This window comes from Toxoplasma gondii, chromosome XI (genome assembly GCF_000006565.2).
Source record: "Toxoplasma gondii ME49 chromosome XI, whole genome shotgun sequence".
Classification (NCBI taxonomy): domain Eukaryota; phylum Apicomplexa; class Conoidasida; order Eucoccidiorida; family Sarcocystidae; genus Toxoplasma; species Toxoplasma gondii.
Window position 1 is genome coordinate 353,035 of NC_031479.1, and position 26,269 is coordinate 379,303.

Below are 26,269 nucleotides of genomic sequence, written 5' to 3' on the forward strand. Positions count from 1 at the left end.
TAATACACATGATATACACAAAAAACAGGGTGATGCTCCTCCTACGGAGAAAGTGCTGTTTATCCGGCAGCATATGACACACCTAGTTGTGCCATACCGGACTTTTCGCCTTCTAGAGGAGTGAGCTCGAACGGTCAGTTCATGTCTCTAAACAGACCAAAGGCATCTCTACTTGTTTGATGCCAACGGGTCCAAGTTCCCCTGGTTTTGCACAGCGCATGATGCAGAAATTCAGGTGGTGGATAGCTGTTGGACTTTGCTGCATACCCTATAGTGCCGGAAAAAACCCAGCAGAACCATGGATCGAATAATGTGCGTACAGGATGAGACCCCAAGTTCCATCTCGCATGTGCTGGTACATAGTGGAGCAAGTCGTCTTCGTGCTGGTCAATGGCACACGCGTAAATGAATGAAAAACAGCAATTTCCGATGTGCAGTCAACATTTTTATCTGATGCAATCCTCGATAAACCTTCTTTCGAATCGTGAGACGCAGCGATGGAGTAACGGGTGCTGTTCATGGGGGTTGCCCAACGGTCGAGTGGTGATTGCCAGTGTTGTGTGAGTTCTAAGGCAGAGAACGGTAGAGGGAAACGAGGACTAGAACACGCCACACCTCCGAACTTGATCGGCCAAATTGATCTTATGTTACAACGTTAATACGTACGAGCACCGGGGATCGAACCCGGGACCTCTCGCGTGTGAGGCGAGCGTCATAGCCACTAGACCATGCTCGCGGTGAAGCCCCGCTTGTTTCCAGTTCTTCCGGAAGCGCCGTTTGTCCTTTCTGATTTCTCACAACTTCGTGCTGTAGCCGCAGCGCCCGGTGGCGACCTGACACGTAGCATGGCACACGAGATTGTCGCCGAGGATCATGCTCTCGAAACTGGATCTCCTCGGGCAAGTTCAGTCAGTGTAGCCGCTCCGTCGCATTCTGCACCATCAGAGAGGGCCTCAGCATTCGGTCATCTTTTCTTCCAACCCTCAAACTATCAAGATTGACAGCCTTCCTGAAATACCCCCTGCTTGAGGGTCTCTAGGGGAGTTACCACTGCCGACTATCTTGTCGCGTTTAGGTAGAAGCCGCCGCAGAAAAAGTGCGTGGCTCGAAGCTGAGTCGACTTTCCCCGTTACAAGCGACAAAACATTGTGCGTAGCAGCTAACCAATGTAGAATATTTTAGAGAAGGAATATTTTAGGAAGCTGAGCTCTCACGCCTTTTCCTTGCAAACAGTCCAGTAGTGTAGCGGAGATACACCAGCGAACGTACGGCAGTGACCTTCCACTGTTTTACCCTTAGATGAACAGTGAATGCCATGGGCTGGCCTCGGCTTATTTCACAGCCGGTAGTACCAATCTTCTTCCTAACAAGTCTCAGCGTCAATGGTGAAGCATGTCCCCCTCAACCGAAAGCACATCCCAAGACTGGAGTAAGTGCAAGCACTCGGACCGGGCCTCGCGTACGCGTAGCATTGCCAGCTCTCTCAACTAAAACGCCTCATAGGCTGCGACCGCAAATTCCGCGAAATGCTTGCAGCCGCGGCCTAGGAATCGTTCGAACGGTCCTGTTCTCTCTTGCTTCACGCTTCGGCCTCTCCGCGGAGAATGGGTTCTGAAGAATCTCTTTCTATACGAAGCAAGACAGAGACGACGACTTCTCTGGAGAAAAGCGACATTCTTCATGCACAGGTCTGCAACGGATCAGGGAAATTCGTATCGCTGTTGTATCCGCTCGAGGACAGCCCTTCGCCACAAGAACCTTCTTCAGACACCCCCCTCGAACGAGTCACACGGACAAGCTGTCGATCCCAGAAAAACGAGAAACACGAGAGCAAGGGCTCGAAACAGAGGAAGTCACGAAACGAAGGCCATTGACAGAGACACTCTGGAAGAAAGGGAACAGAAAGAGACACGTTTTCTTTCCGTCCGGGAAAGTCGCTCTACACAGCCAAGAAAACGAGACTCCACGCGCGCGCTTCCCTTGTCCCTCCGCGTCCCCCGCTCCCGGCAAAGAAAAGCAAAGAAGAGGATCAACTCTGCCACTGTCTGATGGAAGGGAGTGTTCTGACTGTCGCCTGACTACAGAGTATGGAAGCGACGCTCATCTAACATGCAACTCCATTCATGTGAATCAAAAGACCATTGACAGTGCCGAGGCTGCAGCTGACCCCGGCCCTTGGGCAACGTGCACAAAACCAATTTGTTCGACGCTGTGTACCTACGCCCCTAATTCACTCCTTCCTGCTTTCTTCTGCGTTTCCTAAACGCGCCGCGCACACTGTCTCCTTCACCTCTGCATCGACGGGGCGTCTCAGAACCTCTGAAAGCCGCCTCGTTTCGCCACTCTGCGCCCTCTTGTCACATTTACCCCCAAAAAACAGCGCCTACATCTGCATTTCTCCGCGCGTGACCGTTTTTCTCTTATCTGTGTGTCTGCTCACAACCTCCGCCTCACATTTGAATCTCTAGCACCGCTTGCACACCTGCCTTTACATACTTCTCCTTTTCTCTGTAAACCAGACCCGAGAACACTCCCTAAAGAAAGAGTCGTACCACAGCTCCTGCAGCGGAAGGACCCACACGCGTACCACTATAGGTTTGTTCTGGTCGGCCCTATCTCCCCCCCTCCGCCTCCCCCCCGTCGCCTAGCTCGCCCTCCTCGCGCTCATGTCCTCGGATCGCACTCAGTTTCTTGCCCAGGATTGCGACAGTGATAGAACACAGACGACGCTTCTCTACGCGCCTCCATTCGCGTAGCAGCCGCCAGTTCCCGGGGAACCGCCTGGCCCCTGTGGGGGCACGAGGCCCGCGGAGTCTCCGCCAACTCCTGCGACGGCGGGGGGCGACGGCAGCGGACCAGGTGGAACACCGGAGCCTGGAGGCGCGCCGGCGGCCGCTGGGGGGCAACAAGATCCGCCAGGATGGGAACACGCAGCCCCGGACGCACAACCTGAGGAGGCGCAGGCGGCACTCGACGGGGCAGCTGAAGGCGAAGTCTCTTCCCTCTCTTCGTCTTCTTCCTTCTTTGGCTGTCGTCGCGGTCCGTCGTACGCCAAGGTTTTGTTATACAGGGAGGAGTGGGAGCGAAGGAAGTTCGGTTTCGGGTCGTAGAACATCTCCTTGCGAAATTTGACTTCGCTGAAGTAGTGTGCCTCCACGATCTTGCCGCCAAACTTGCGGCCGTTGAGAGCCTGAAAAAGAACGAGGCGGGGCCATGAAGACACAAAGCCCCTTTTTTTTCACTCATAGCGAACACAGGGATGAGCAGAGATCCGAGGTGCCCAAGTTCTCCTTCCCCACATCACGCGTGCATCACAGAAACCCTCTTGGAAGCCTCTATATGTTGTCCTTTCTCCTGACCCAAGAGCTTGCACGCTTGAGACTTTTCTCGCCCTCTCGAACCGTTCTCGTCCGTGTCTACAGCGTAGTCCACAAAATCGACAGTTGCACACTCCCGCACAAATGAATCTGTCTCTATGCCCCCGTCGGCACAGTGTGGGGCCTCGACTCTGGAGGAACCCAGGGCGCTGTCTCCAGCGTGAGAATCGCGAGCTTCTCTGTCTCCTTGTGGAGCTTTCTGCCCGATCCTTACTTTTCTCGCTTTCGCCGACCACTCGCAGTCTTCGAATTCGACGTAGGCGAAACCGATGGTCGCCGGTTTCTGCTCTTCGCTGCTCTTCGCTTTCTCTTTCTCCTGCCTGCCCTTCTCGCCCGCGTCCTCCTCCCCTGCAGTCTGTTCCGTCACCTCCTGCTTCACCGTCACTTCTTCTTTCTTCGCCAGTGCCTCGCGTTCTTGCTGCTGCTGAAACTCAGGTTTGCTCTCGTGTTCGAATCCCCTCACTGGGCGCGGGATGTTCACCGACAACACCGGGCCTCCACACTCTTCGCACTCCAGCCTGATGTCCTCCACGATATCCTCGTACTCCTTGTCGTCCAGAAGCTGAGCACCGACACAGACCAAAGCAGAAACTGCACCCGCCTTCGCGTACGCACCTGAGTTTCTTGGTTGTCTCCTCATCTCCTACATCCACTAGATTGATGCACATATACACATATATGCTTCTAAATATATGTATATACACATATTTATCCTGCCCGTTTCTTCCCCCCAACCACTCAGTAAATCCATTCGTGTCTACATATATATATACATATATACATATATATATGCATATATACATATATATACATATATATCCACGTTTTTTCTCCTGCGATTTTAGGTGACCTGGGTAGCAGCGGAAGGCAAGATGCATTCGTTGATTCACACCTGCCTCCTGGTCATCTCTTTGACTTTCGTTTCCAACATCTTCTCCTGATTCTTCCTTCTCGCCGCTGTTTACGTCCAGTGCGTAACTCCCACCCTGCCTTCCTCTGCAGCCCCCCTCTTTCCTCTGCGCCCCTCCCCCCCACAAGACCCGCTGTCTGCCCTTTCTGCGGTGCGTTGTTTCGCTTTTGCGTTCGGCTCTCCCCTGTGCGAGTGGCGTACATCTTCAACCTCGACGATGTTGGAAAGGAGGAGGACGCGCGTGCAGACCTGAGGCCTGAGAAGGCTCTGGATGTTCATTCTCTCTCCATCCGCGAGGTCGTCCTCTTCCTCTTCTTCGTCTTCAGTCTTCAGATGCTTCGCCTTTGCCTTCTTGAAGAACGGCGCGATGACTTCCTGCTGAATCGCCTCTTCCGCGAGGAGAATGCGATAAGGCGAGTTCGAGTGCAGAATATCCATCGCCTGCTCCTGACTCTCTAAATCCACGTACTCGACGATGCAGACCATCTGCGAAAAACAGACGCGATCCCCCAGCGGTCACTGTCAACCCAAACACGGACGCAGGTTCTCTCTGCGCGCGCGGTCTCGAGTTGTCGCGTAACTGCCGTGCGACGAGAACGCGGTCGAGGAGACACAAGGCAGGAAAAAGAAAGAGGGCGGAAAGAAGAGAAGGGAGAACAGACAGAAGAAAGAAGAGACAGAAGGAAGCAAAGTGAGAGAAGAACAGGCAGAAGAAAGAAGAGACGAACGTCAGAGACGTACCTCAGAGCCGTCGTCCTTCTTCAGCAAATGAAAAGCATTTACTGGGCCGAACGTTTCGACCAGCTGCCGCACCTGCAACGGAACACAGACACACGAGAAACGAAAAAGCCGTCTACGTCCGGCTCGAAATGAGAGTGCCAAAAGACAAGTGTAGATACGCTGGACGTGACAAATAAACACAACAAAGTAGAAAATACAAAGAAAAGTCAACGCAGATGAGTAGATGAGGACACACGCCTGAAATTGTGGAGACGAAGCCCCTCGATGTTCCAGAGTCGTTGCGAGAGTGCTTGCGCGCATGCAGGTTCGAAATTGCACCCTCAGACGTTCGTGCCGACCCTGAGGCCTGTTTTTCCACCAACATTGTCTTTTGCATCAGACATCAACAGGCGCTTGTTGGGTGTGTAGACCTGCTTAAGCGTGAGATTTCGAGACGGCATGCAGTTGGAAGCTCTTGTTGGCTAGCTCTGAGTGTGCCTGTGGTCGAGGCGCTTCTTTGTCCCTTGAAACGAATCGGCGTTCTGAGGGTCTCCTTGCTACGAGAGGTGCACGTGAGTCCTCACTTTTTCTTCCGACATGAGGGGCGGGAGATCGAGAATGCATAGACGCTCAGGTTGCTGATTCTCTGCCCGCACACACCACAAAGAAGAAATGAAACGCGAAAAATCGACGGAAAACCAGAGACACCTTCTGCGACATTCAACGAACGAAGTCGTTTCCAGGATTTCTCAAGTCAACCGCCCACACCCCCCTCTCCCCTCCATCTTTGTGTTTCATTTGTGCGAACTGTGCGGTCCGAAGAAAAACGCATCGCAACAAGCAGGTGCTCTTTCTCTTCTCTGATCGTTCCACTCACACCAAAGCATGCCGTGCAGACATCAGAGACGAAACAGATGCATGCCTAGCAAGAAACGATTGATTTCAAAGTCTAGTCCTTCATGCGTGGACATGCATAGACACAAACGAGTACTTTAGATTCGTGCACAAAGTCCTAAACACATGCATTAACACACATACATACACAGTGCTCTTGAAACTTCAAAACGCACTCTTAGTTTCTTCTTCTACGTATATATACATATATATACATATACATATATAAATATATATGTACGTACTGTGGTAGCCTAGAGGCTGGCAAATCGGTTCTTACTTTCTTCTTTTTTTTCAGAAGTGACTCCGTGAGCGGCGAGTTGCGCAGCTGCGAGAGCAGCCTGGGGGTTGGAAGCGACCGTTGCGACGCCGGTTCCGGAGGCGCCGGCGGCGGCTGCGCCTCCAAGTGTCCCCACACCCGCCGCGGCGCCTCCGACAGCGGTCGCTTGGGCTCCAGGAAGGCCCACAGCGCCTCCGGGGACGGCGCCGAGTCCGACACCAGGTAGTCCGCCGCCGACCATGCCAGCTTGCGGATGGAGAAGAGGAATGGTGGGCGGCGGGATGAGATGATTCATTTCTTGCGGGTACGTCTTGGGGCGCCCAATGCGGAGACTGCGAGACAGCGGGGCGACAAACAGGAGACACTAGAGACAGCCAATGAGGTCCACGTTCCCCGATCCGCACTAAAAAGCAAAGGGCACCCACCGTCCAGTCCTGAGAGGCTCCTGCAGAGGCAGACCCGCTGTTTTTTCCAAGCCGTGCAGATGCCGGAAGAAACGTTACCAAAACGAGAAGATATGAAAGAGAAGCGACCCTTTGAAACCGCGCCACATGAAATCTCAAGAGCGTGGATGGAGGCGATGCCGACGCGCAAGCAATTGCCCGCACAGAAACAGAGCGTCAGCGCTTGTCGCTGTGTTTCCTCGCTTCTTCCTGTCTCCCGAGAAACACGGCACCCGTTGTTTCGGAAGTTATCATCCAGCGCCAGCGCGTTCACACACAAGCACAGGAAATTGCAGATCGGAAGACGAGCCGCGTTTGGCATGCACACCGAGAAGTTCATGGAAAGCCTTCAACGAAAAAGTCCCTGTCCGTTTCCTGTCCCACAGACAAGGGGATCCCCAGACGAGTTCCGTCGTCGACGAGAGCTCCCCGGTCTCCCGGCAGCAGGCTTGTCTCCCTTGGAGCGTCGTGGACGCCCACACGCAGCAGTGTTGCCCAGAGTCATGCCTCTCAGAAAAAACTCGTATGACATTAGCGAGTCCGTGGAGGAACAGTTGACCACAGCGAAGCCCTTTAAAGTCCGTGAACTACGGCTTGGATGCTGGTAACTTCATTCTGGATGAAGTCCGAGCTCCCTAGAACCGTTCGAATGCAACGGAAAGGTTTGGCCAGCAGAGAAGTGCCAACGTTCCTCAAGACTCTCTGGAAAGTGCGTTCTCTGCAGAAAATCCCGGCGGAATCAAACACACTTTGCCTTCCTCAGTTTCCGCAAGACAAGGATACAAAGTCTCGCCACTCTCCCCCGGGGGGACGTTGCGTCCTCTCTCCCCCGTCGCCAGTCAAAGGCGCCAGAAGCCCTCAGGTTCTCCAGAAACGGAACGACGCGTGGTTGCCCAGCGACTGCGTCTCTCGAGCGACGAGCCTTTTCCAGCGTGCAAGGTTTCCACCCCCCAAACGCCGCCTCGCGTTGAGAGGGGGAGGGGGAGAGGTGTGGCGGGGACAAATGGACGGCGTCTGCAGGAAAGTCTTCACGAGTTTCCGCGACTCTACCGTTTGGCAGGCTACACTACGGCTGGTGACTCAGATCTCCGAAGTCACTGCTTCCCCTTCAAAGTTCTGCCGAATAAGTTTCGAGCGAAGCGCTGTTTCACTCAGAAAGCTCACGACCGGTTCGAGGCAACACAAACTCGCGACGGGACTTGGAAAAACGACTTCCCAGTCGGCACTACGGCAGATGGGGAGGACAAAGAAGCGATCACAGGCTCCGTTCTAAGCTGGCAGTGAGGACGTAGAGGCCTCAGCAGCTGGACCGCGTCTCCTGCTACATGCGCGCCAGGGACTTAGAGGAGTTGGGCATCTACGTGACGAGACTGTGGCGTTTCCCCGCTGTCGCCTTTTCAGTCTCTGAAAAGGAAACTTGGAAGGAACAGCACTCCGAGGCGCACCGCGAGCACTCTCGCTGAGTCACATGTGTGTACTGCGAGGTACAAGACGACACCCCCTGGCGAAGTCGACGGCAGCAACGCAGAGAAATCTTACTTGAAGCCCATGCAGTTCAGGCCGTTCAACTGCATCCCGTTGCTCGCTTCCTCCATCGTGCGAAACTCGACGAACGCGTAGTGTCCGTCGGTGCTGCGCCAGGCCTTCACCGCCGGCGGACCTGGAAACGACAGTCGCAGCGTGGAGTTGCAGAGCATGCACTGTTGAAAGAACTGTGAATCAACTACCGTGAGAAAGAGGACTCCGAATGAGACGCGCTCCTCCCCTTTGAAGAACACCCGCGTCCAGGCCGCTGAGCTCTTCACCCTCGAGGCGCTCAAGGCGTTCAGAAAGTGGAAGTTCTTCCAGGCAAAACTCAGGGCGACACACACACGGAGACCGAGAACGCGAGCCAGAGAAAGAGACAGGGAAAGAGAGACAGAGGAAGAAAAAAGGAAAAGAGAGAGAGACAAAACAGAAGGCGAGAGACAGGCATCGAAAGGAAGAGCGAGACAAACCGAGAGAAACGGTCAGAGAGGTACATCGCATGCGTCTGAAGAGACTTTCGAGACAAACAAAGACCTTCCAAAGAAGCAACAGTAACAGAGAAAAGAACCCTGCAACCCAAATCCGACGTCGCTGCCGAGCATCTCTCCTCCTTTTCGCCTTATATTTCCTATCTCTATCTCCTCTGTATCTCTCTCGTCTCCACCTGCTCCTCTCTTCTCGGAGTCTCTCTCCTCCCTCTCACTCTTCTCCATCTCTCCAGCAGTCTCCTCTTGACCTTTGAAGCGCGCAGATTCTTCCTCTCTGCGGTGACCTCCTTCTTGTGCGTACCTGGCAACAGTGCTCCGCCGACGGCCGCCATTGCGGCGTTGAGGAACTCCATGAGTTGCGGAACTTCGAGAGAGGGAGGCAGATTGCCGACGTACAGTTCCCTCGCCGCCTTCGTTGCTGCAGCATCCAGCGCGAGACTGCTGGCTGGGCCTGAGAAGGCGGCAGAGGGCGCGACGGTCGGCAGGAGCGTCGTGCCTGCAACTGTCGGCGCAGCGCCCATGTGTTGCTGAAGAAGTCTTTTCTGCTGCTCCTCCGGAGTCTCGCCAGTGCGAGGCGGCGAGTCGAAGCGGTACTGTTTCTTCTTCTCGCTCTTCCACCCACTGGGAGTGGAGGAGAAGGAAGAAGCTCCTCGGCGCTCCTCGTGGCGCGACCGACTTCTGCGGTGAGAGCGCGACCGAGAGCGGTGCTTCCCCGAGCGCCCGTACGAAGACGACTTCATTCGTTCTCGCTCCCTTTCTCGCTCTCTTTCTCGCTCTCTTTCTCGCTCTCGTTCTCGCTCTCGTTCTCGCTCTCTTTCTCGTTCTCGCTCTCTGTCGCCAGAGCGGTGTCGGTCGCTGTACGAAGACTCATGTCTCCTGTGGCTGCGCTTCCCGCTGCGGCGCGGCGACGGCGAGCCTCGCGAGGCAGAGTAGCCCATGGTGAGGAGACAGGTGAGCGGCGAAGAGCCAGAGAGAGGTACAAAAAGGGAGGAAATGCGGCAAGGAAGGGGAAAACTGCAGGGAAGAAGGAGATGAAGGAACCCGTCAGAAAGAAAGAGCACCGAAAAAGGCACAGAGGTGTAGAAAAAGTTGCGAGGGAACGGCGCAGAAAGGCAAGAGAGAGGCAGGCAGAAAGGAATTGAAGGAGGAAGAAGGGAGGGAGAAACAGCTTTGGAGGGGGAGAGAAAAGTCTACGACTGTTACGAGCACAGGAAGGGGCGGGCAACAAGAGAGGACTACAGCGACAACGGAGAGAGTGTGAAGTTACCGGAAATCAGAAGTGCCTAAAAACGAATCGAACGCGGCTTCTCAAATGTGGATGAAGACGAAAAAGCGCTGCACAAGTCGACGACTGTCGCGTCTCCCTTGAGCTTCATTTGCCTGTTTCACATGCACGGCCCGCGCTGCCGAGATTTTCCAACCGACCACGGAGAAAGAAACCTGGATACGTTTTTCGACGAAAGGAAACACAGACACACCTCTACCCCCACGCAGCTCGAGAGGACCGGAAAAAATATGGACTCAAGGGGACTCCCGGGGAAGACGCAAATTGCTCCCGAACGAGCACCTATGGAGCGACATCAGCGTCGGTAGGCACGGAGACAGAAGCGCCGGCGGAGAAAGTCAGAAAGTTCGGGGAACGGAGGACTCTGCGCCACACTCTCCCCTGCTCGACAAGAAAAACGGGATCTTTCTGTGAAACAGAAAAACGCTGACGAGTCTGGGAACGCTCAGCCAGAGTCGAGCGGTTAACCCCGATCTGGCAAGGAAACTGGGCTTTCAACAAAGCTGAACAACGCGTCTCTCTTTCCTCGTGTCTGCTTCTTCGTTTTCCTCCGACACGGCTTCCCCATTTGCTTCTGATGTGTCTCAGTGCGGGAAGTCGCAAGTCCTCGCGTTTCTCCGGCTGCTCACAAAGGCGGCAGAAAGAGCACACCGCTGAGGCGCTGCCCTTTTCACCGGTGAAGTTTTCGCCGCCGCTTTTTTCCCCTCTTCGTCCAGCTTTCCGGATAATAGACGGTTTTGCTGCAGCTGAGCTGCGATTTTACGAGTCTCTCCCGACCCTCGAGCTACATAGCAGCGGCTTGCAAGGGCAAGGGAACACCACGGAGGCGGGTCCAGAGACGAAAAAAAGAAAGGTGATTCCTCGACCGAAACGGCAGAGAGTTTTTGGATTTTCCGCGAGTCTCTGCCACCTTCACTGCCATGTCAGAGGTCGTCACTTCTATCCTTTGCCCACGCCGCAATGTCCAGCACTGCAACGGCGAAAGAGCACTCGAACGCAGTCCTCTCGACATGCATGCGGCACGCAGCCCGCGTAGGAATGTGCGAACAAAGGGAAACGTTCTCGAAAGAAAATCTTCCTTTCTCGTGGACACACATGCGCATGCACTTCCGCTACTCAGATCTCAACGGTGTGTAAATCTCTGTTTTCGCGCCGGAGAGGTTTTCCCGACAGTTTGCATTACCGTTCAGCACCCGTGTCGGGTCTGGTCTGTGTCCAGCTGCACGCGTTCGCAGCTAAAGAGTGTTTTGTGCCTTTTTGAGAAGCTGGAAAAGACATGAAGTTCGCTGCGGGGGCTGGCGCGGACGCTGGGCGACTGCGGGGGAAGGAAGGGAAGTGAGTTTTCCCCCGAAGTTGTACTCGGTCGGTATGCAACTCTGCCCGTTTTTCTCGATGTTTCTTGGATCTTTTGGTGGAAGTAAATACCCCTCGCAGGCGTAAAGCAGGTCGCCTGAGAGGGTAGTCTCGGCTCCGCTTGGGTCTATGGCAACTTCGACCTCTTTTCACGCTCGAGGCTCTCCACACGAGACAGATCTGGAGGCCTTGTTTCATTTCCGAAACAATGTCGTGGCATTCGAGACTGACGGAACGGACATAGATCAGATCCGGATGACTGTTGACGAAACACTTTCGCCTCTGTAAGCCAGTACTGGTGATAACATATAGCGTTTATATATAAGGTTGTCTATGTATACGGTCTACTATGTATGTTACATACATACGCGTATGCATGCGTTGTAACGGGTGAATTTCTTCGCCTTAGCCGTAGCGACAGGGTAGGCAGGCCCCCCCAAAAAATACTTGCGTATCGATCGACTTGGACTCCCGTTCGATCTGTGTCTCTTCTCTCCAACGTCGAGGATTTTTCTGCGTGAGCCTTCTTGCGTGCGTTTTCGGCTGTGCCGTTGCGCGCGCTTCTTCTCTCGTCTTTTTTCTCCCTTCCTTCGACCTCTACTTCCTGTCCTTCTTCTCCGTTCTCTCCCCCTGTTCGGCGTCTCTCGCTCCTCCCCGCGTTTTTTTTCTGTCGGATCTTTCCTTGCCGTCTTCGCCGTTTCCTCCAGTTCTTCCTGTCCTCGTCTTCGCCGCCGCTCTCCCTGCACCGCATGCCTCCTCTGTTTTTCGTCGTTGCCGGACGCCTCTCCTCTTCTTTCTTCTAGACTGTTTTTCCTGAAACGCAATGTTCTTCACGTCGCCGGTGCTGCTGCGGAGTCGCAGCAAGCGGCTGTTCGTACAGCTGAAGAGCGCAGCCATGACGAACTTCTGCTACGTGACCAGGAAGTCTCCTGAGAAAAAGAATTTCCGCATCGCTCTCCGAAAATACGACCCCGGAGTCAACAAGCATGTGTGAGTGTTCAGCTGGAAAACGGGTGTCGCCTTAACGTCTTCGCCTCACAGTTCAGCGCCGCATTTCCCGAGTTGCCAATAAACAGAGTTCTAGGCAGTTCCCGCACATACGTAAACTTCTAAGGTTGTCAAAACAGTTGTGGCGCTCGAGTGGATTCCCCATGTCTCGGTTCTTCTTCTTCTTCACTGACGCTCACGTTCAGTCACACAGACGTTCCGGCAACAATTCACACTTGACATGCCAGTCGATGCAAGCCCCGCGATAGTCTTTCCTTCATATATATATATATATATATATATATACCGGTGCCTTTGTAGATAAGTATATGTGCATGTGGCTGTATATCTGTGTATTTTCATGATTGCATATATCGATTTGTAGAGTAATGCACGTCTTTCCAGATGAAGGCGGTGCAGCTGCCTGCTTGGGAGACATGCGCCTTCTTCCGCATGTCCCTGCGCATGCACGTGCCTGCTATATATATATATATGTATATATATATATGCACCTTTAGGTGGAACGAACCGTGGCGAGACGTATATATGCATGCATGTACATGACATGCATGCATACACTGCTGGTGTGTTGTGTGGTGCAGGATGTTTTATGAGGCCCGACTTCCGTCTGAAAAGAACAAGAAGCAAATAACTCTTTCCCTGCAACGGTACATTCGCTGGACAGGAAAACAAGTGAAACTTCTTCTGGATAAAGTTGAGAAAGCATGGGAGTATGGCCGTTTTCAAAAGTACTTTGACAACCAAGCCCCCCTCCTCACGGATCGACGTGGAAGGTAACGTTGCTACACTTCGCAGTCTTGTTTGCCCGAACAGCATCTCTTTATCTGCATATCGAAGCAGCAAAGACCATATATATATATATATATACTTCAGTGCTATTGATGAAACCTCTGCGTATGTGTGCACATAAACATGTATATATATATATATATACATGTGTTTGCCTATGTGTATATGAATGTATATATATATATATATATACGTATGTAAGTACGTGACTAGGTGTCTACGTTTACGTATGTGGGTTTTTCTAGGTGCGTTGCATGTAAAAGGCATTAACAGTGCAGTTGAGTTTCCAGGTGTGCCGAGTATTGTTTTCCAGATAGGTGATCAGGAAACTTGTAAAGCAATTGGAGGAGGGAATCTGCTTCGGCGTCGGGGGTTGAGAAGTGCGAATGTGATTTGGAAGGCATGGATGTCGAATGTAGAATATCCCTGAGCACAGAGTATTGAAATGTCACTCTTTTGGATCACTTTTAGATCCTCAAAAGGTGCAGAAGAAGTTCGTTGCACCGGTACTTTTTGGACTATGAGTGTTCTGCGGCTGCATGTGAGCTTTCCTGTGTTTTTTCTTCGCTTTTGCTGTTCTCAGGGCTGTTCCTCGGTACAAATGAAGCATAGTGACAAGGCGCCTCCTGGGCGTTTCAGTCTCGAGTTCGCCGCGAGGGTCGCGTGATACTCTTTTTCAGCTTCCGTGCATGTTCTCCGGAAACAACAGGTGCAGGTTTCGCTTCTCTTTCTTGCTTTGACTCGGCGTTTCTGTCGAGGCTTTTGCGCGGCACAGAGAACAAATGCTGAACGAAAGCATAAGACCCCTCCAAGTTCTATAGCGCTAGCACACGAACATCGTAGGTGTTGTGGTGTCGCTGTTTACTCGATTGCAGTTGTACAGTTCTGGATCGACCCAGGCAAATGTTTCTCTGAAAACACGCTGTCTTCTTCGCTGCAGAGACTCTAGAGTTTTAGAAAAGTCGCTGCCTTCTGTCTACCGCTTTTCGGAATACCACTCATCGCGCAACGATCTATATGGAGCACGGCTTCCACAGAAGAGAAAGGAACAATGCTCGTTAACACTGAGGAAGGGTGGAGAAATGCGTCTTTCAACCGCGACTCTGGGCTGCCAATGCCATTCCTTGGGAGAGGTGCTTTTTAGCTTGGAAAGTGCAGCCGCGATTGAGAGCACCACACGAAATCCCCTGGCGGTATTCCACCCTGCGGCACTCCAGGCGACCAACGATCTTGAAACACTCCAGTTTTCTCAAAAGAAAGTCCCGCTGCTCGGCTCGATGCCGCGACGCCATATAGGCAGGATTGTTTTGAATGGATATGTGCATGCGTGCTGCCACTGCCGCACGCAGGTGAAGGTACATCCTTCAGGGAATACCAGTTGTGCACTGCGCGTAGCGAGTAGTACAGACACAGCAGATTTCGTGTACTGGTACGTTTGTCGAAGAAGACAGGAACTCCAAGATGATCGTTACGATGCCGCTAAGAGTGCAGACTGCCGGAGAACCGGGAGAAAACGACTTTTGCCTCAGTCGGACAAGGTGATTTTTGTGCTTTGCGGTAGAGCGAAAGAAGCTGCGCACCAAGCGAGGTGTTTTCCATCTCGCGACTCTGGAGCGAAAAGTTGGGTTCTTGAGGTTCGCTACTCTCTCTGACACAGACCAAAAGCCACCAGACGAAGCTTCGAATGGAACCCGCTTCAGCCACGTTGAGAGAACTGGCAGAGATTAAGGCTGCGAGTAAAGGTTTCAGTTTAGCAAATTGTCCCGCAGCACCTTCCATTACAGCACCCTTGTTACGACTGCACACCATTTATTTATTAAAACTTACTCTTTTTTCGAAAATTTTGAAAACAGTAGACTTCCATGGCACGACGGGCGGTGTGTATGAGGCTCGAAAACTTGTTCATCCTTGGATAGCTCCTTCGCATTGAAGAAGGGGCAATCAGCCGCTCCCGGGCAAGCAGCAACTGATTGACTAGCTTTCGCGCGGAACACAAGCGAGGGGTAGAAGAACGACTATTTTGTCCACTGTCTGCACCTTTCTGATGAGACACTTGTGCCCACACCAGACGAGAACGGCAGCTGCCGGGCAAATCCCGTGCTCTAGCATTCCGTCACACTCACATCTATCTACACACATGTAAGGCGCAGGGCAACCCAAGAGGGGAGCGCTGAGTTCTAGGTTGGTGAAAACACCCAGGGGGCCTCGACTGTGACAGACGAGACTGGACGATTAGAGAGGACGAGACGACGCTGCGCTATTTCAGAAAATTCCGCCAAGGTCCAACTTGAACTGTCTGAAAGTGTGGTCGAGACCGCCGGGTTCTCCCCATTTTTCGTCGGCCAGCGGCGGAGCATCGGTTTGTTAGACATAGCGTTTGTCTTGTCTTTCTGCAGTCACCACGCCGTCCTGAAGTGTGTGAATCAGAGAAATGTGGAGACACATTATCAGCCTTTATTTGGAGCCTTAAAACGAATAAACTTGTTAGGGAAGGCGTACTGCACAACATGGACGCTTGTGCACGTTGACAGGGGGGCTACGCTCCAATGACATCTACTCTGTGGTCTGCCAGACGAGGAAGGAAGTGTATTCACACATATATTTATGTTTATGTATGTAGATGCGTATGTACGTAAATATGTGCTCTGCAATCCGTGAATGAAAAACTCCGTTAACACCTTTAAGTTTCACGGTAGAAGGCCCTCGTAGGGCCGTTTCGATTGAGGCGGATGGCTTCTGTGTCTCTGTTCGGTGGAGACAAGCTGACCGGGAGAGAGTGCAGACGTCTTCGGGGCGCAGATCACGGGAGATGTCCAACATCGCTATACACAGGAAGAAATGACACAGTGGCAAGCCGGTCGTGATCGACTTCCTCCGGTCTTCTCGAAGCTCTCGAGAAAGAGATGTGAAAAATGCTCGTCACGTCTCCGGAAGACATCACGATGAACGCGGCAGCGTAAGACACTCTCTGTTTACCAACTTTGCGGCTTCGGCGCGCTGCCTCTAGTTGTGGCGACTGCCCAATTCAGCATGAGGTTCTTTTTCTATAGCTCTCATCCCCTCTGTCTAATTTTCTGTTTGCTACGTCCAGACTGCTTTTTCTCTCGGAGTTTCCACCGTCGTCCCCTGAGGCCCTTACGGGCGCTCTGCTGGCACCAGTGCTCGGCCAGGAGTCGCGAGCAGCCTAGCTGGTACCCTTTTTTTCATCGTGTGCCCCAGCTTGAATACATATGTCGTTTTTTCTACGACTTGCTGGATGCTACTCGACTTGAAGCCCCAAACGACACGGTCTCAATTAGCGCAACAGAACTTGGGTCCGGGATGCCAAGACCTTCGAGACCACGTATCATCTGTGCAAGTTAACAACAGTCAGAACAGCGGCATGCGAAGCGAATTTGTCGAACGATGAACCCGGCTGAGAAACAAGCCAGTCGATGGACATGGAAACCACACTCTCTCCAACACTGAGAAGGGAAAAACGCGTGAGCCGAAATCCCAGCAGCCGACAGGGGGGCCAGAGAAGGCAGAGGCCTCGTGCGTCATTGTGTGTGCGTGTAGGTTGTACGAAAGTTCTTCGAGAACTTATCGTCTCTGGCCTGTGCAGAAGTCCAGGCTCTGTCCTTTTTTCTCTTCAACCAGGGAGAGAAAGAATCGGAGAGACAAGGGCGGTCCCGGACCTAAGACAGCGCGACCTGTATTGTTTTTTTTTGTAAACACGAGGAAAGTGAGCAACTCCAGAAAAAACAGTGCGCCTGCTGATCAGCAACAAGCGCGAGGTCTCAGGTGTAGTCTTTTTCTATACAGGAACCGCACCCTAAATCGAGGAAGACCAGGAGAGTGTCAACGCAGCGCGAGAGAAAACACCACGCTTACTCCGACCGTTGGTCCCTCTCTGGGGACGGCTGGTTAACTCGATTTCCACCTCACGCGTTTTTTCTTGGAATTCATGCTTCGGTTCCTCTCTTTTCCATTCCTGGTTTGAGACTCCCACAAAACCTCACTTGGGCAGCCTGTCTCTTTCGAACCCCTGTTTGGTCTAAACGTGAGCGGAGGCAGGCGGCTTTCCGCGCGGTCTTCTCCCCTTTCTCTTCTTTTCTCGTCCTCTCTGCGCTGAAGCTCCCAGTGTCTATTCCTGTCTTTCTGTCCTTTTCGAGGCTGCGTGTTCCACGGTTCCTCTCTGAGTTTCCGTCTTTCCTCTGTCGTCTTCGAAGGCTCTGGACTCACTAGCTGAACGAACGACCACGGGGCCGCAAAGTCCTGGACTGGATTCCAAGGGATCTGTGCTCTCAATCGCAACATTCCTTGTCGAAGCGAAGCTCCCGGAGATGCAGTGCCGCTCAGGAAGCAAGCAGAAAACCTGGCGAGGCCTCCTCCCCTGGCTTCCCCTTTTTTCCTCAGTTCCTTCGTGCTGCGAGGGGTCATCGGAGAGACAGGACGACAGACACGCGTTCCCTTGAAAGTCTAGATTCGACGCGTCGCAGAGTTCGGTCAGAGCTTCAAGGTCTTTGTTTGCCGCGCCCCAACGGTGCGAACCTTGTCACCGTTCTCGCCTTCGCACTGAGAGGCGTCTGCCTACAGAGCGTTGCCTCCCAGGGCAGCACGAGCCGTTTCTGCAAGGAGACGAACCAATCCTGCTTCGCGGAGTTGAGAACATGTCATTTTCGCGTCCGTTGTGCAAGGAAACTGTAACGATGAGCGTATCTCGACGCGTTTTTGACGGTCGGTGCCGAGTTCCATCCAGGGGCTTTCAGTCACTAAAAAAAGAGAACGTCGGGAGGTCCGTTGCTTCTTCTTTTTCCGGCCGTCGATTCTTCGTCGTCGCTCTTCTCTTCTCCTTCTCTCTCCACCTGTCATCCAATGCTTTTTTCCTTACTCCCCACAACACACGCTTCTCTTCCTTCCTCTCAGTCTCTGCACGGGCCTTTCCCTTCTCTTCTGTCTGTCTGTCTCCGGAAGCCACCGTCGCGCGCTCGCCCTGTCTGGAGCAAGATGACACGGAGGAGACGCAGGCGGAAGAGGCCGAGCGAAACGCCGAGGGTACGCCAGAGTTGAAGACACTTGCACTTCTCCGTTCAAGAAAACCGAGTTCCGAGAGTGTATTTAAGGCGTTGCAGCCTGAAACTGCGAACGAGACGGATCCCCTGACGCCCCGTGGGCGCTTCGTTTCGCGCGGCGAACCGAGTCGCTCCTGTTCGTCCTGTCTGGTTCTTCTCCCGACGCATGCTGCCCCTTCTTCAGCCGTGCGGCGGGGGCTTCCCGGAGAGGAGGAAGCGCGCCGCACAAGAGAAAAGCAGACGAGACAGGTGAGACGGGAAGGCGTCTCTGAAGCGAGGACTCCTGCGCGTTCTTTGCGGTGGAACGTATTTTCACCAGTGAGCAAGCCTCCTGCCTTTCCGTCTTCTTCCACTCTTGGCCGCAAAGAGGTAGTCGGCTGGGGTCCTCTTCGGACGACATGTCCTCTGTTGTCTTTCGCAGCTCCCTCCTCTTCAACGCCTTCTCCCTCTTCTTCTGCGTATCAACCTTCTTTCACTTCCCGCTTCTCTTCCTTTTCTCCTGCGGCCTTCGCTTCTCCCTGTTCCTCTGCGGCGTTCTCTTCTTCTGCATCTGTCTGGCGGTTCCCCGATGGGCGGCTTCCATCTCTGTCTCGCCTTTCTCTTCCTCTCCACGCGTCTTTTGCCTCGTCTGCGGAGGACGTTCCCCGAGGCTCTGAGTCGCGAGTTCCTGCGCGGCAGATGCAGGACATTTTTCGTGAGGCAAAGCTCCGGCGCCGAAGTCTCTACGAAGTTGCGGAGACGTTCGACCGAATAGCCAGGGAAGAGTACAGCTCGATTCTGAAGCAAGTGGTGGAGGAGGCGGGCCGGGAGATGCGCGACAACGAGCTCAGGTGGCAGAACGTCGGCGAGAAGAAGAAGACGGCAAGGGAGCGCCTCGAAGCTGCTGTTTCGCACGACGAGGCCGAGGTACAGGAGGCCGGTGAGGCGTCGAGGGACGAGGAAGGTCGAGGACGCACGGGAGAGGCGACGCGCCAGAGTCCTTCCTTGTGGCCTTCAGACGCGTTGCCTGCGCGCGGAGACGTCAGAGAAGTATCTAGGAACATGTTCGTTCTGTCAGTTCCGGAGCGCAGCGACGCTGCTCCCAGTCGTTCTTCTCCCTCTGCTCCTATGGTCCTCAACGCGTCTTCTGCTCTTGCCGACGCCTTCCCGGCGCATGCATGGAAGCCAGCCACCGAGGCGAAGCAGCGAGAGACGGTGACGCGCCTTGACGAGAGACTCAGCTCCGCACAGACGGCGGCTGCTGTGCTGTCGCTCGCAGATGCACGTCTCGCTTTCTTGCGTCTCAGTGAAGTGGCGAAAGTTTTTGGCCGCGTGTGTCAAGTGACAAAGGTTCGCGGAGAAGAACTGAAAGACGATCCAAGGTATGAGAGGCTCGTAACTGCCCTCGACCTTCGCCTGCAGGAGGAACTCCAGGCGGTGACTCAGCAGCTCGCTCTCGAGGGTCGACGCATGCAGATGGAGGCCCAGAAGAGAGAACAAGGCAACGACGGCGCCTCAATGCTCGGCCAAGACCTGCGCCTGCGGAAGGAGACGGGTCGAGAAACGGACGGACAGGCAAGAGGCTGGAGGCAAGAATCTAGCCGGGAGGCGCGGGAGGCTGGACGTCAAGGTGGAGGACAGAGCGAGGGCGGGAGAGAAGGAGACAGAGTCGCGCAATTGCAATTCGAACTGCGTCCAGCGGACCTCGTGGCTCTAGCACAGGCGCTACGACGCTCCCACCTCGCCTTAGATCTCGACATGCTTCTGCGGAATGTGGAACTTATCGCGCTCCTCCAACTTCCTTCATTCTCGCTTCAACAACTATGCGAGTTCATCCGCGCTCTCGGCCACATGCGGACCACAGGCCTGCGGCCGCTTTCTCGTCCTTTTCTGTCTCGCGCTGTGGCTCGCGTCGGCGACCTGCTCGCTGCTGCTCTGAACGCGCACGGGAAACCCTCTGGAGAACAGGCAGAGAGAACAGATGGACCTGCGGCCAGGAACTCGCCGCAGGGACGAACTGTGGACGAACGCGGAGACAGACAGCAAGCTGCCATGTCACTTGCTGTGTGTCCACTGTTGAGAGAGACAGGATACCTCCAGGAGGGACATGGGAGAATCGGACGGGGCGATATAACGACCTCTCTGTTATCCGCAGTAAACGACGTGGTCGAGACTCTTCCATTTCTCTCCACCTTTGAGGAAGAGTCGTTTCTCCCTGCTGAGCGTCGAACCGCTCCTGTCTTCACCAAGTTCTTCCGGCGGACTCTTGGCCGCGCGTGGGCCGAGATGGCGGCTGTCAAGAACCCCCAACTTCTGGGAGACTGTGACCTTGTCGGGACCCACAGTCTGCATCGCCACAGGCTCGGCTCGAGCCTGTCACCGTCACTCGAGGACCTGAGGCTGCTCCGTCGAGGTGCGAGGGGCGCCCGTGAAGGACGAGACGCGCTCGAGGGTGCAGGAGACAAACAGGAGGCGGGAGAAGCGATTGGAGAGACGCGCAACGACGAGAGGGAAGCGAGCAAACGTCTTCAGAGAATCAACGAGCTGAGATGTGTGGCCAAGACCGTCAGGGGCGTCTTGAAAGCAAGCGACGTGGACGACCAGACCGTCATCTCGGCTCTGACTCGGTCAGCTGTGTCCCTCGTGAGTGATCACTGGAGAGACGAAAGTCGGGAAGGCGAAGCTGAAGCTCAGTGGGAGGAGGATTCGCTCCTCGCTCGTGAACTAGCAAGAGCGCGAGCACTTCTCGAAGTTTTGTCTGCCCTTTCGGAGGTGAGCGCATGAAGCGACGAATGGCAAGTCTGGCATTCTCCAGACTCGTGACGGCGGGCGAGTCGCTTCCACTCCGTGCTGAACCACTGTGGCTGGCGGTCTCGCTGTGGGAGACAACATCCCGCTGGCTCCTTTGGGTTCCGCAGAGACCTGTCCAATGAAACAGTTGGCGTACTCAGCAGCATTCATGCGGCGCGTGCTCTGTGTCGCTCTTCACCTCGAGGGTGCCGTTTTCTCGTCCTCTCGCTCCGTTTGCGGGAGCCCCCCTAGAAGCAGACGCATGTGCAGGCGGCAGCTGCGGAGGTGCGAGGCAGTGCGTGAGGCGTTCTTCTCGCGTAAAGCACCCTGTGCGTTCCAGATCCCGACCTCGGAACCTTGGAGAGGCCTGCACATCGCATCACTAGAGTCGAGGAGTGGAGTGTCGCGGGTTTCCTAACGTTGAATCGGACTTGCGAGGGACAGGTATAACTCGGAGGACTGAGTATTCGCGGGTACATGTCACTCAACATTAAGAGTTTGGTTTGTCTATGAGATCGGTTTGGAACAGGGAGAGTTCCCTCGACAGAGTCGAAAATGAGTTCCCGTCTGATGCCGGCGTCGTCTCGCAGTCCTTCCGTCCGTACGACTTTCAATTGTTTCTTGTTCGCCTTTCTGTCCCCTCCATGTAGGCAGGAGCGCTCAGTCAGGAACTTTGGTGGGCGGTGAGACGCGATCTACGCCGAGTCCTCCCCTACCTCTCTCTCTACCACCTCGACCTTGCTGGTCGTCTGCATTGCCAAAGTGCGACTATCGGCCGTTTTTCCAGACGAGTGCACTCTGAAGACAAGAGGAACAAATGTGCGAACAAATGCTCGGAAGCAAGAGGGGAGGTGGACGACGCTAAAGCCGAGCAGCCGGAAGCAAGAGAGCGACAGCGGGGACAGAGGCGTGAAGAGCAAGATACGCGAGAAGAAACGCAGTTCCTGGAGGCTCTTCTTCGCGTGTTTCGTGCCCGGACTCGGAGCATGAATAATCGCGAACTGTCAACATTTGCCGACCGCCTCGTCGCCAGGCCCGCCTGGTTGGGAACAGCGAACTCCCCCAGTGCACGAGATCTCGTTGCCAGTAGGTGAAGAATCGGGAAGCAAGAGGAAACTGGCCTGCACACACTGTGAGGAATATCTCTGCAGAAATGTGAAGAGAAGCGCCTCTCTCAGCCGGCGTCTGGAAGTGTGACTGTCTGCTTTCCAATATGTAGAAATACTGGTATCCGTTTAAATCCCTTTATATATGTATATATATGCGTGTTTGTGTATAGGTATTGATTGAGGCGTACACACAGATCTAGAGATACGTGAACAAGGGTATGTATGTCGGACTCTAGTCCACTCTGCTATTTTACGAAGCGGTAGCCACGAAGAGTATATTCTTGCCAGTGGCTAATGAGACCCTCGACATCCGCATTGAGGACCGGGGAACAGTTTGAAGTATAGAGTTCGTGCAGTTTTTTAGTGGATTTCTATCCCCTCAGAGGCGGTTTCAGGGATATCCTTAGTCTCGTCTTCTGTCCCGTCTGTCGTTGCTACGGCTTGCCCGGCACGAACGCCCTCAACCTGAGCTGCTGCAGCCATGGGGGTTACGGGCCTCGATACTGCGTAAAGTGTGTGACAATAGAGAGAGCAAGAAACGCTGGTCTACCCTGACTGCTCCACACAACAGCAGCGATGATCTGTCTGGTTCGGCGAAATTCGCATCTCTTCTTCCTGTGTCAGAACCGTCGCTTTTCGTATTTCGAAGCGTCTCCGTCTGACAAAAACGGCAAGTATGTTTGCCGTGTAAAATCAAGAATAGTAGAGTAACCAGAGCGAAAGTGGTAGTCGCGCTAGATTTTGAGTGCTTTGAATTCATTCTAAAAACAGTGGCCTCAGCCTTATGTGAGTTGGTAGGCAGACCCAGAAAACGATGTGCCTGCAAAGAGACGGTCCTGCGTCTGTGCGTTCAGCGGTGTTTTCTGAGATTCGCGAGCGGTACATTGACGCTAAGGAGGAAACCCATGGCCGGCCAGGCCTCATGCTGAGGCCCCTGATGAATCTCGCTCTTCTCGCGGGGGGTTGGGGGGTCATCTCTCTGCAGGTATGCCTTCAGAAATTTGGTATATTTCCTATTGTTTTGCGATCGGTTTTCCTCGTTGCCGTGGACACCTCACCATTTTTGTAGGTTAAACGTCAAGCGTTTTCGGTGTGAAGTTAAAGCCTCATGCAGCTTGCTTTTCCCTGTCGCTTTTGTTAGCCGAGTAAGTTGCACCGTTATCGGTAACTCATCGACGTGGTGCTGACAAGCATACTGAAGAAAGACCATTTTGGGGTGGATTTACTTCTGACGCCGGAGCTGTTCGGCTCTCGGACTGCCGGCACACGAGAGGAACCGGGCGGAGATAGAGTGGCTTTTTAGCGCTGGAGGCGCCCTGAGTCTCCCATCTGCAGACAACCCCTCAGCTTTCGTGCAGGTCCTGGTCCATCTCTTAAAAAACGCCCGCAAGCAGTTGTGCGCAAGCGTGGCTCCCGTCGCTCTTGCCTGCCGCCTGTAACTCTTCTGAGGCACGTTCCATCTCCTCATTGACTGACGACGGGTGGATGTCTATGTGGAGGAAACGAGTCAATAGCTCTTCGGTGCTTCCGGAGTTTTTCCGGCCTTCGGTAAGAGCTTTTGGAAACAAATGCTGTGCTTCTGTGGAGAGGGTCGTTGGTTTGAGCGCTGTAGGCGCTCTCGGCGAGTCCGGGTCGCTGGCTTCTGCCGGTTAATCGCCTGGCACCTTGCCGATCGTGCATTTCGACTTCGCGGGTTTGTGTCCCGTTTTCAGGTTATGTTCGACTTTCTTTGCCACAGTCTTCAGAGCCACCGCGCTGACCTTGAAACTGCAGTGAGTGGAGAAAGGTGACATGCAAAGGTAGTTCCAGCGGCTCTCTGTGCGCCTTGTGGGTACGGCTTCCTCGACAGTGAATTCGAGCCACTCTTACTGCTTGTCCTTTCGTTTCCTTCGTTATTCTCGTTTGTCGTTGAGTCGCAGCCACGCTTCTGTCCCACCAAGTGCTGCGCTTGACAGGCCTGTCAACTTCTCGTGAACGTGCATATACCTGAGCATGCGACCAACATGCATGCAAGCAAATCCACACGCTTCTGATTCGCACTGCCGCATGTATGTGTCTTCTTTTCTCAGGATCTGCTTGTCCTCAGCGAAAGTCTCCATGACTTTGCAGTCCGCCCCGAACTCCTTCATGAGCCGGTCAGTCACCTGCAGACTTCGCTGGTGTTTTCTCGAAGAGCATGTTGAATGTTGGTTTCGCTTTTCTAGGAAAAGGATGAGGGTACAGTTTCCGTTTGGGGTCTGCGGAAGAGTCTGTGAAGACGTGCAGGTACAGCAGGACGTCACCATGTTTCGACGGAGGGTCTAGCTGGAAACAGAGGAACTCTTTCGTTCAGAGAAGCCACAATGTGTCACACTACCTCCCTCACGAGTTTACGCCCAAGGGTTGAACGATAGAGTTCCATGCATGTCGGTGCATGTTCGAAGAGAATCTGAAGAACGTGGTAATCTGAAGAGTGTTTTTGTTTTCATGCAAATAATCGCCAGGGACTCGAGACGCTTCTGTTCTTCATTTTGGACAAAGTGGAGGAAACCGTGGAAACTCTGAGAAAGTCCGCAGCGGATTTGCCTGTAAGCTTTTTTTTCCGCGTCACATGAGACATTTGTTCATGCATTCTCCGCAGGTTGAATCCTTACTCGATATGCCTCTGTGTTTTGCAGACGGCACCCTGTTAGTGATTTAGATGTTCACAGAGGAGAGCTGATGGTTGGGCATGATTCTGCGCAGATAGCGGAACGCAGTCCGAGTGACAGATTTGTGTGCTGATTAAGAGACGACCGCCCACTGCATGCACGCTGTACATCATACGCAGAGTTCTCGATCCACCTAACCGTATACACATATTGCAATTGTCTTACGAATCTGCGCGTCTGCTGTGCACAAGGATGTCATCTTCATTTGTTTCCGCGCCCCCTATCGTCCAGTTCTGTAGGGCACATCTTCGATGTCAGGCACGCATTTCTTTGCACTGCTCCCTCTAGAACGGTCCCGTGTTCGAATTCAATCTCAGTTTTTTCCGTCTTGAGAGCATGTGAGAGGAAAAGAGCAGAAAACGGGGTGGGCCGTCCAGCTACGCGCAGCCTTGTCCTGTCTTGTTTGCCCATTTGGTACTAGGACGACCTCCACGCTGAACTACAGAACTTCAGCCTTGCGGTAATGATCCTTCTCCCAGCAACAACTCAGATGGACAAACAATTGTTGGCGTTGCGAATCGCCACATGGGGAAGGAGAGAACGACGTCGTTGCGCAAGACAAATATCTGGAATAATGAATGCACGTCTTTTCTTATCACAACAGTGCATGTGTCTACGGAAATATGCATACGTATACGCATATATCTGTGGGGGAATCCGGTTGTTTTGCCGGAGCGTTTCTAGTCGTAACAGACCTTAGAATGTTGCCCCGCAGCAGCACCGTTTGCTATTTTGGCATTCGTTAAAGACGCGTTTTGCAACGTCGTACGCTTACCGTCACCAATGCACGCAAATTCACCGTATTCTAGAAATAAAATCTGGTGTGAGGAAATCACGAAATTGTGTACATCTCCTTCTCCACGGCTGTTCCTATTTCTGTAGATTTAAGTTTGTGTGCCTTTTCAATTGGTACGTCTAAGCAGATGGAACTCTGTCGACAATTAACACAGAAACGTATACACACATAATTAGTTGTCCGTGAAGCGTTCACTGATGTAACATGAGAAGTAAATGTGGTCATTCATGTGTTTGCGTCTGCTTGAATGTGTCACAGTCGGAGCTTTTATGAAACAGTTTCTTCACTTAGGATACCATCCGATGGTGACGCGCCAGAATTTATTGTCAGGATGATAAACTAACAAAGTGGAGCCGAGTTGGGTTGTGGAGAAGTGGGAGCGTTGGTTGTCTCGCTGCGGATCGCATCCGGAACTGTTGGCATCCTGTCCCCTCTATCCGAGATAACTCCAGCAGGAGTGTGGAGCACATCACGTCAGAGAAGTCACTGGAGATAATGCGGTGTGTTTTCGGTTTTCTCCATCGTGTTTGTTACAGGACTCCGTGAGGGGGAAAGTTCACATGATCTTGGGGGCCCTTACCCCCTTTTTGCGAGCTCTCGCCACCCTCGAGAAGGAGATCTCTGTGGCACTCGGAAGCGATGCGGCAGTCAAAAACGAGCGAAAGCTGGAAGCGAACTGTGAAGGACAGTCGTGCGCGTATTTCCTTCGCGAAATTGGCAACAATTGAGAGCTTTTCAAAAGAAATACGATGCTGCAGGGTGCAGTGCAACACTTCG

The 26,269-nt window shown here is 53.4% G+C and overlaps 3 protein-coding genes and 1 non-coding gene across 4 annotated transcripts; 2 read left to right on the plus strand and 2 right to left on the minus strand.

Annotated features, from left to right (window-relative positions):
* Positions 1 to 312: 312 nt before the first annotated feature.
* On the minus strand, positions 313 to 10,533 carry TGME49_308920 (splicing factor U2AF protein). The gene is made up of 8 exons (XM_002364120.2): positions 8,941 to 10,533; positions 8,164 to 8,284; positions 6,182 to 6,513; positions 5,592 to 5,653; positions 5,029 to 5,100; positions 4,489 to 4,773; positions 3,592 to 3,939; positions 313 to 3,190 (listed from the first exon to the last, which is right to left on the minus strand). The coding sequence occupies exons 1-8, from the start codon at positions 9,575 to 9,577 to the stop codon at positions 2,735 to 2,737; spliced, it is 2,313 nt and encodes a 770-aa protein (XP_002364161.2). The 5' UTR covers positions 9,578 to 10,533; the 3' UTR covers positions 313 to 2,734.
* TGME49_308910 lies at positions 664 to 736 on the minus strand. Its single transcript has one exon. It is a non-coding gene; the product is annotated as a tRNA-Val (tRNA).
* Positions 10,534 to 10,784: 251 nt separating the features above from the next.
* TGME49_308930 (50S ribosomal protein L33, putative) lies at positions 10,785 to 14,033 on the plus strand. Its single transcript, XM_002364121.2, has 3 exons — positions 10,785 to 12,267; positions 12,867 to 13,058; positions 13,658 to 14,033. The coding sequence occupies exons 1-3, from the start codon at positions 12,101 to 12,103 to the stop codon at positions 13,677 to 13,679; spliced, it is 381 nt and encodes a 126-aa protein (XP_002364162.1). The 5' UTR covers positions 10,785 to 12,100; the 3' UTR covers positions 13,680 to 14,033.
* Positions 14,034 to 18,806: 4,773 nt separating this feature from the next.
* On the plus strand, positions 18,807 to 26,220 carry TGME49_308940 (hypothetical protein; the record flags this gene model as incomplete). Its single annotated transcript, XM_018782549.1, has 8 exons — positions 18,807 to 20,879; positions 21,548 to 21,983; positions 22,861 to 22,991; positions 23,719 to 23,778; positions 24,076 to 24,141; positions 24,490 to 24,573; positions 25,118 to 25,156; positions 26,029 to 26,220. 8 exons carry the CDS (start codon positions 18,807 to 18,809, stop codon positions 26,218 to 26,220), a joined length of 3,081 nt encoding a protein of 1,026 aa, XP_018635644.1.
* Between the last annotated feature and the right edge of the window lie 49 nt (positions 26,221 to 26,269).

Excerpts from the sequence above, each read along its gene's own strand:
- TGME49_308920 (XM_002364120.2), bottom strand. The coding sequence starts at position 9,577 with ATGGGCTACTCTGCCTCGCGAGGCTCGCCGTCGCCGCGCCGCAGCGGG. Across the intron at positions 6,514-8,163 it reads CTGAACTGCATGGGCTTCAA|TCTCCGCATTGGGCGCCCCA; the intron begins GTAAGATTTCTC and ends GCTGTCTCGCAG. Across the intron at positions 5,101-5,591 it reads CCCTCATGTCGGAAGAAAAA|GTGCGGCAGCTGGTCGAAAC; the intron begins GTGAGGACTCAC and ends GTTCCGTTGCAG.
- TGME49_308930 (XM_002364121.2), top strand. The coding sequence starts at position 12,101 with ATGTTCTTCACGTCGCCGGTGCTGCTGCGGAGTCGCAGCAAGCGGCTG. Across the intron at positions 12,268-12,866 it reads CCCGGAGTCAACAAGCATGT|GATGTTTTATGAGGCCCGAC; the intron begins GTGAGTGTTCAG and ends TGTGTGGTGCAG. Across the intron at positions 13,059-13,657 it reads CTCACGGATCGACGTGGAAG|GGCTGTTCCTCGGTACAAAT; the intron begins GTAACGTTGCTA and ends TGCTGTTCTCAG.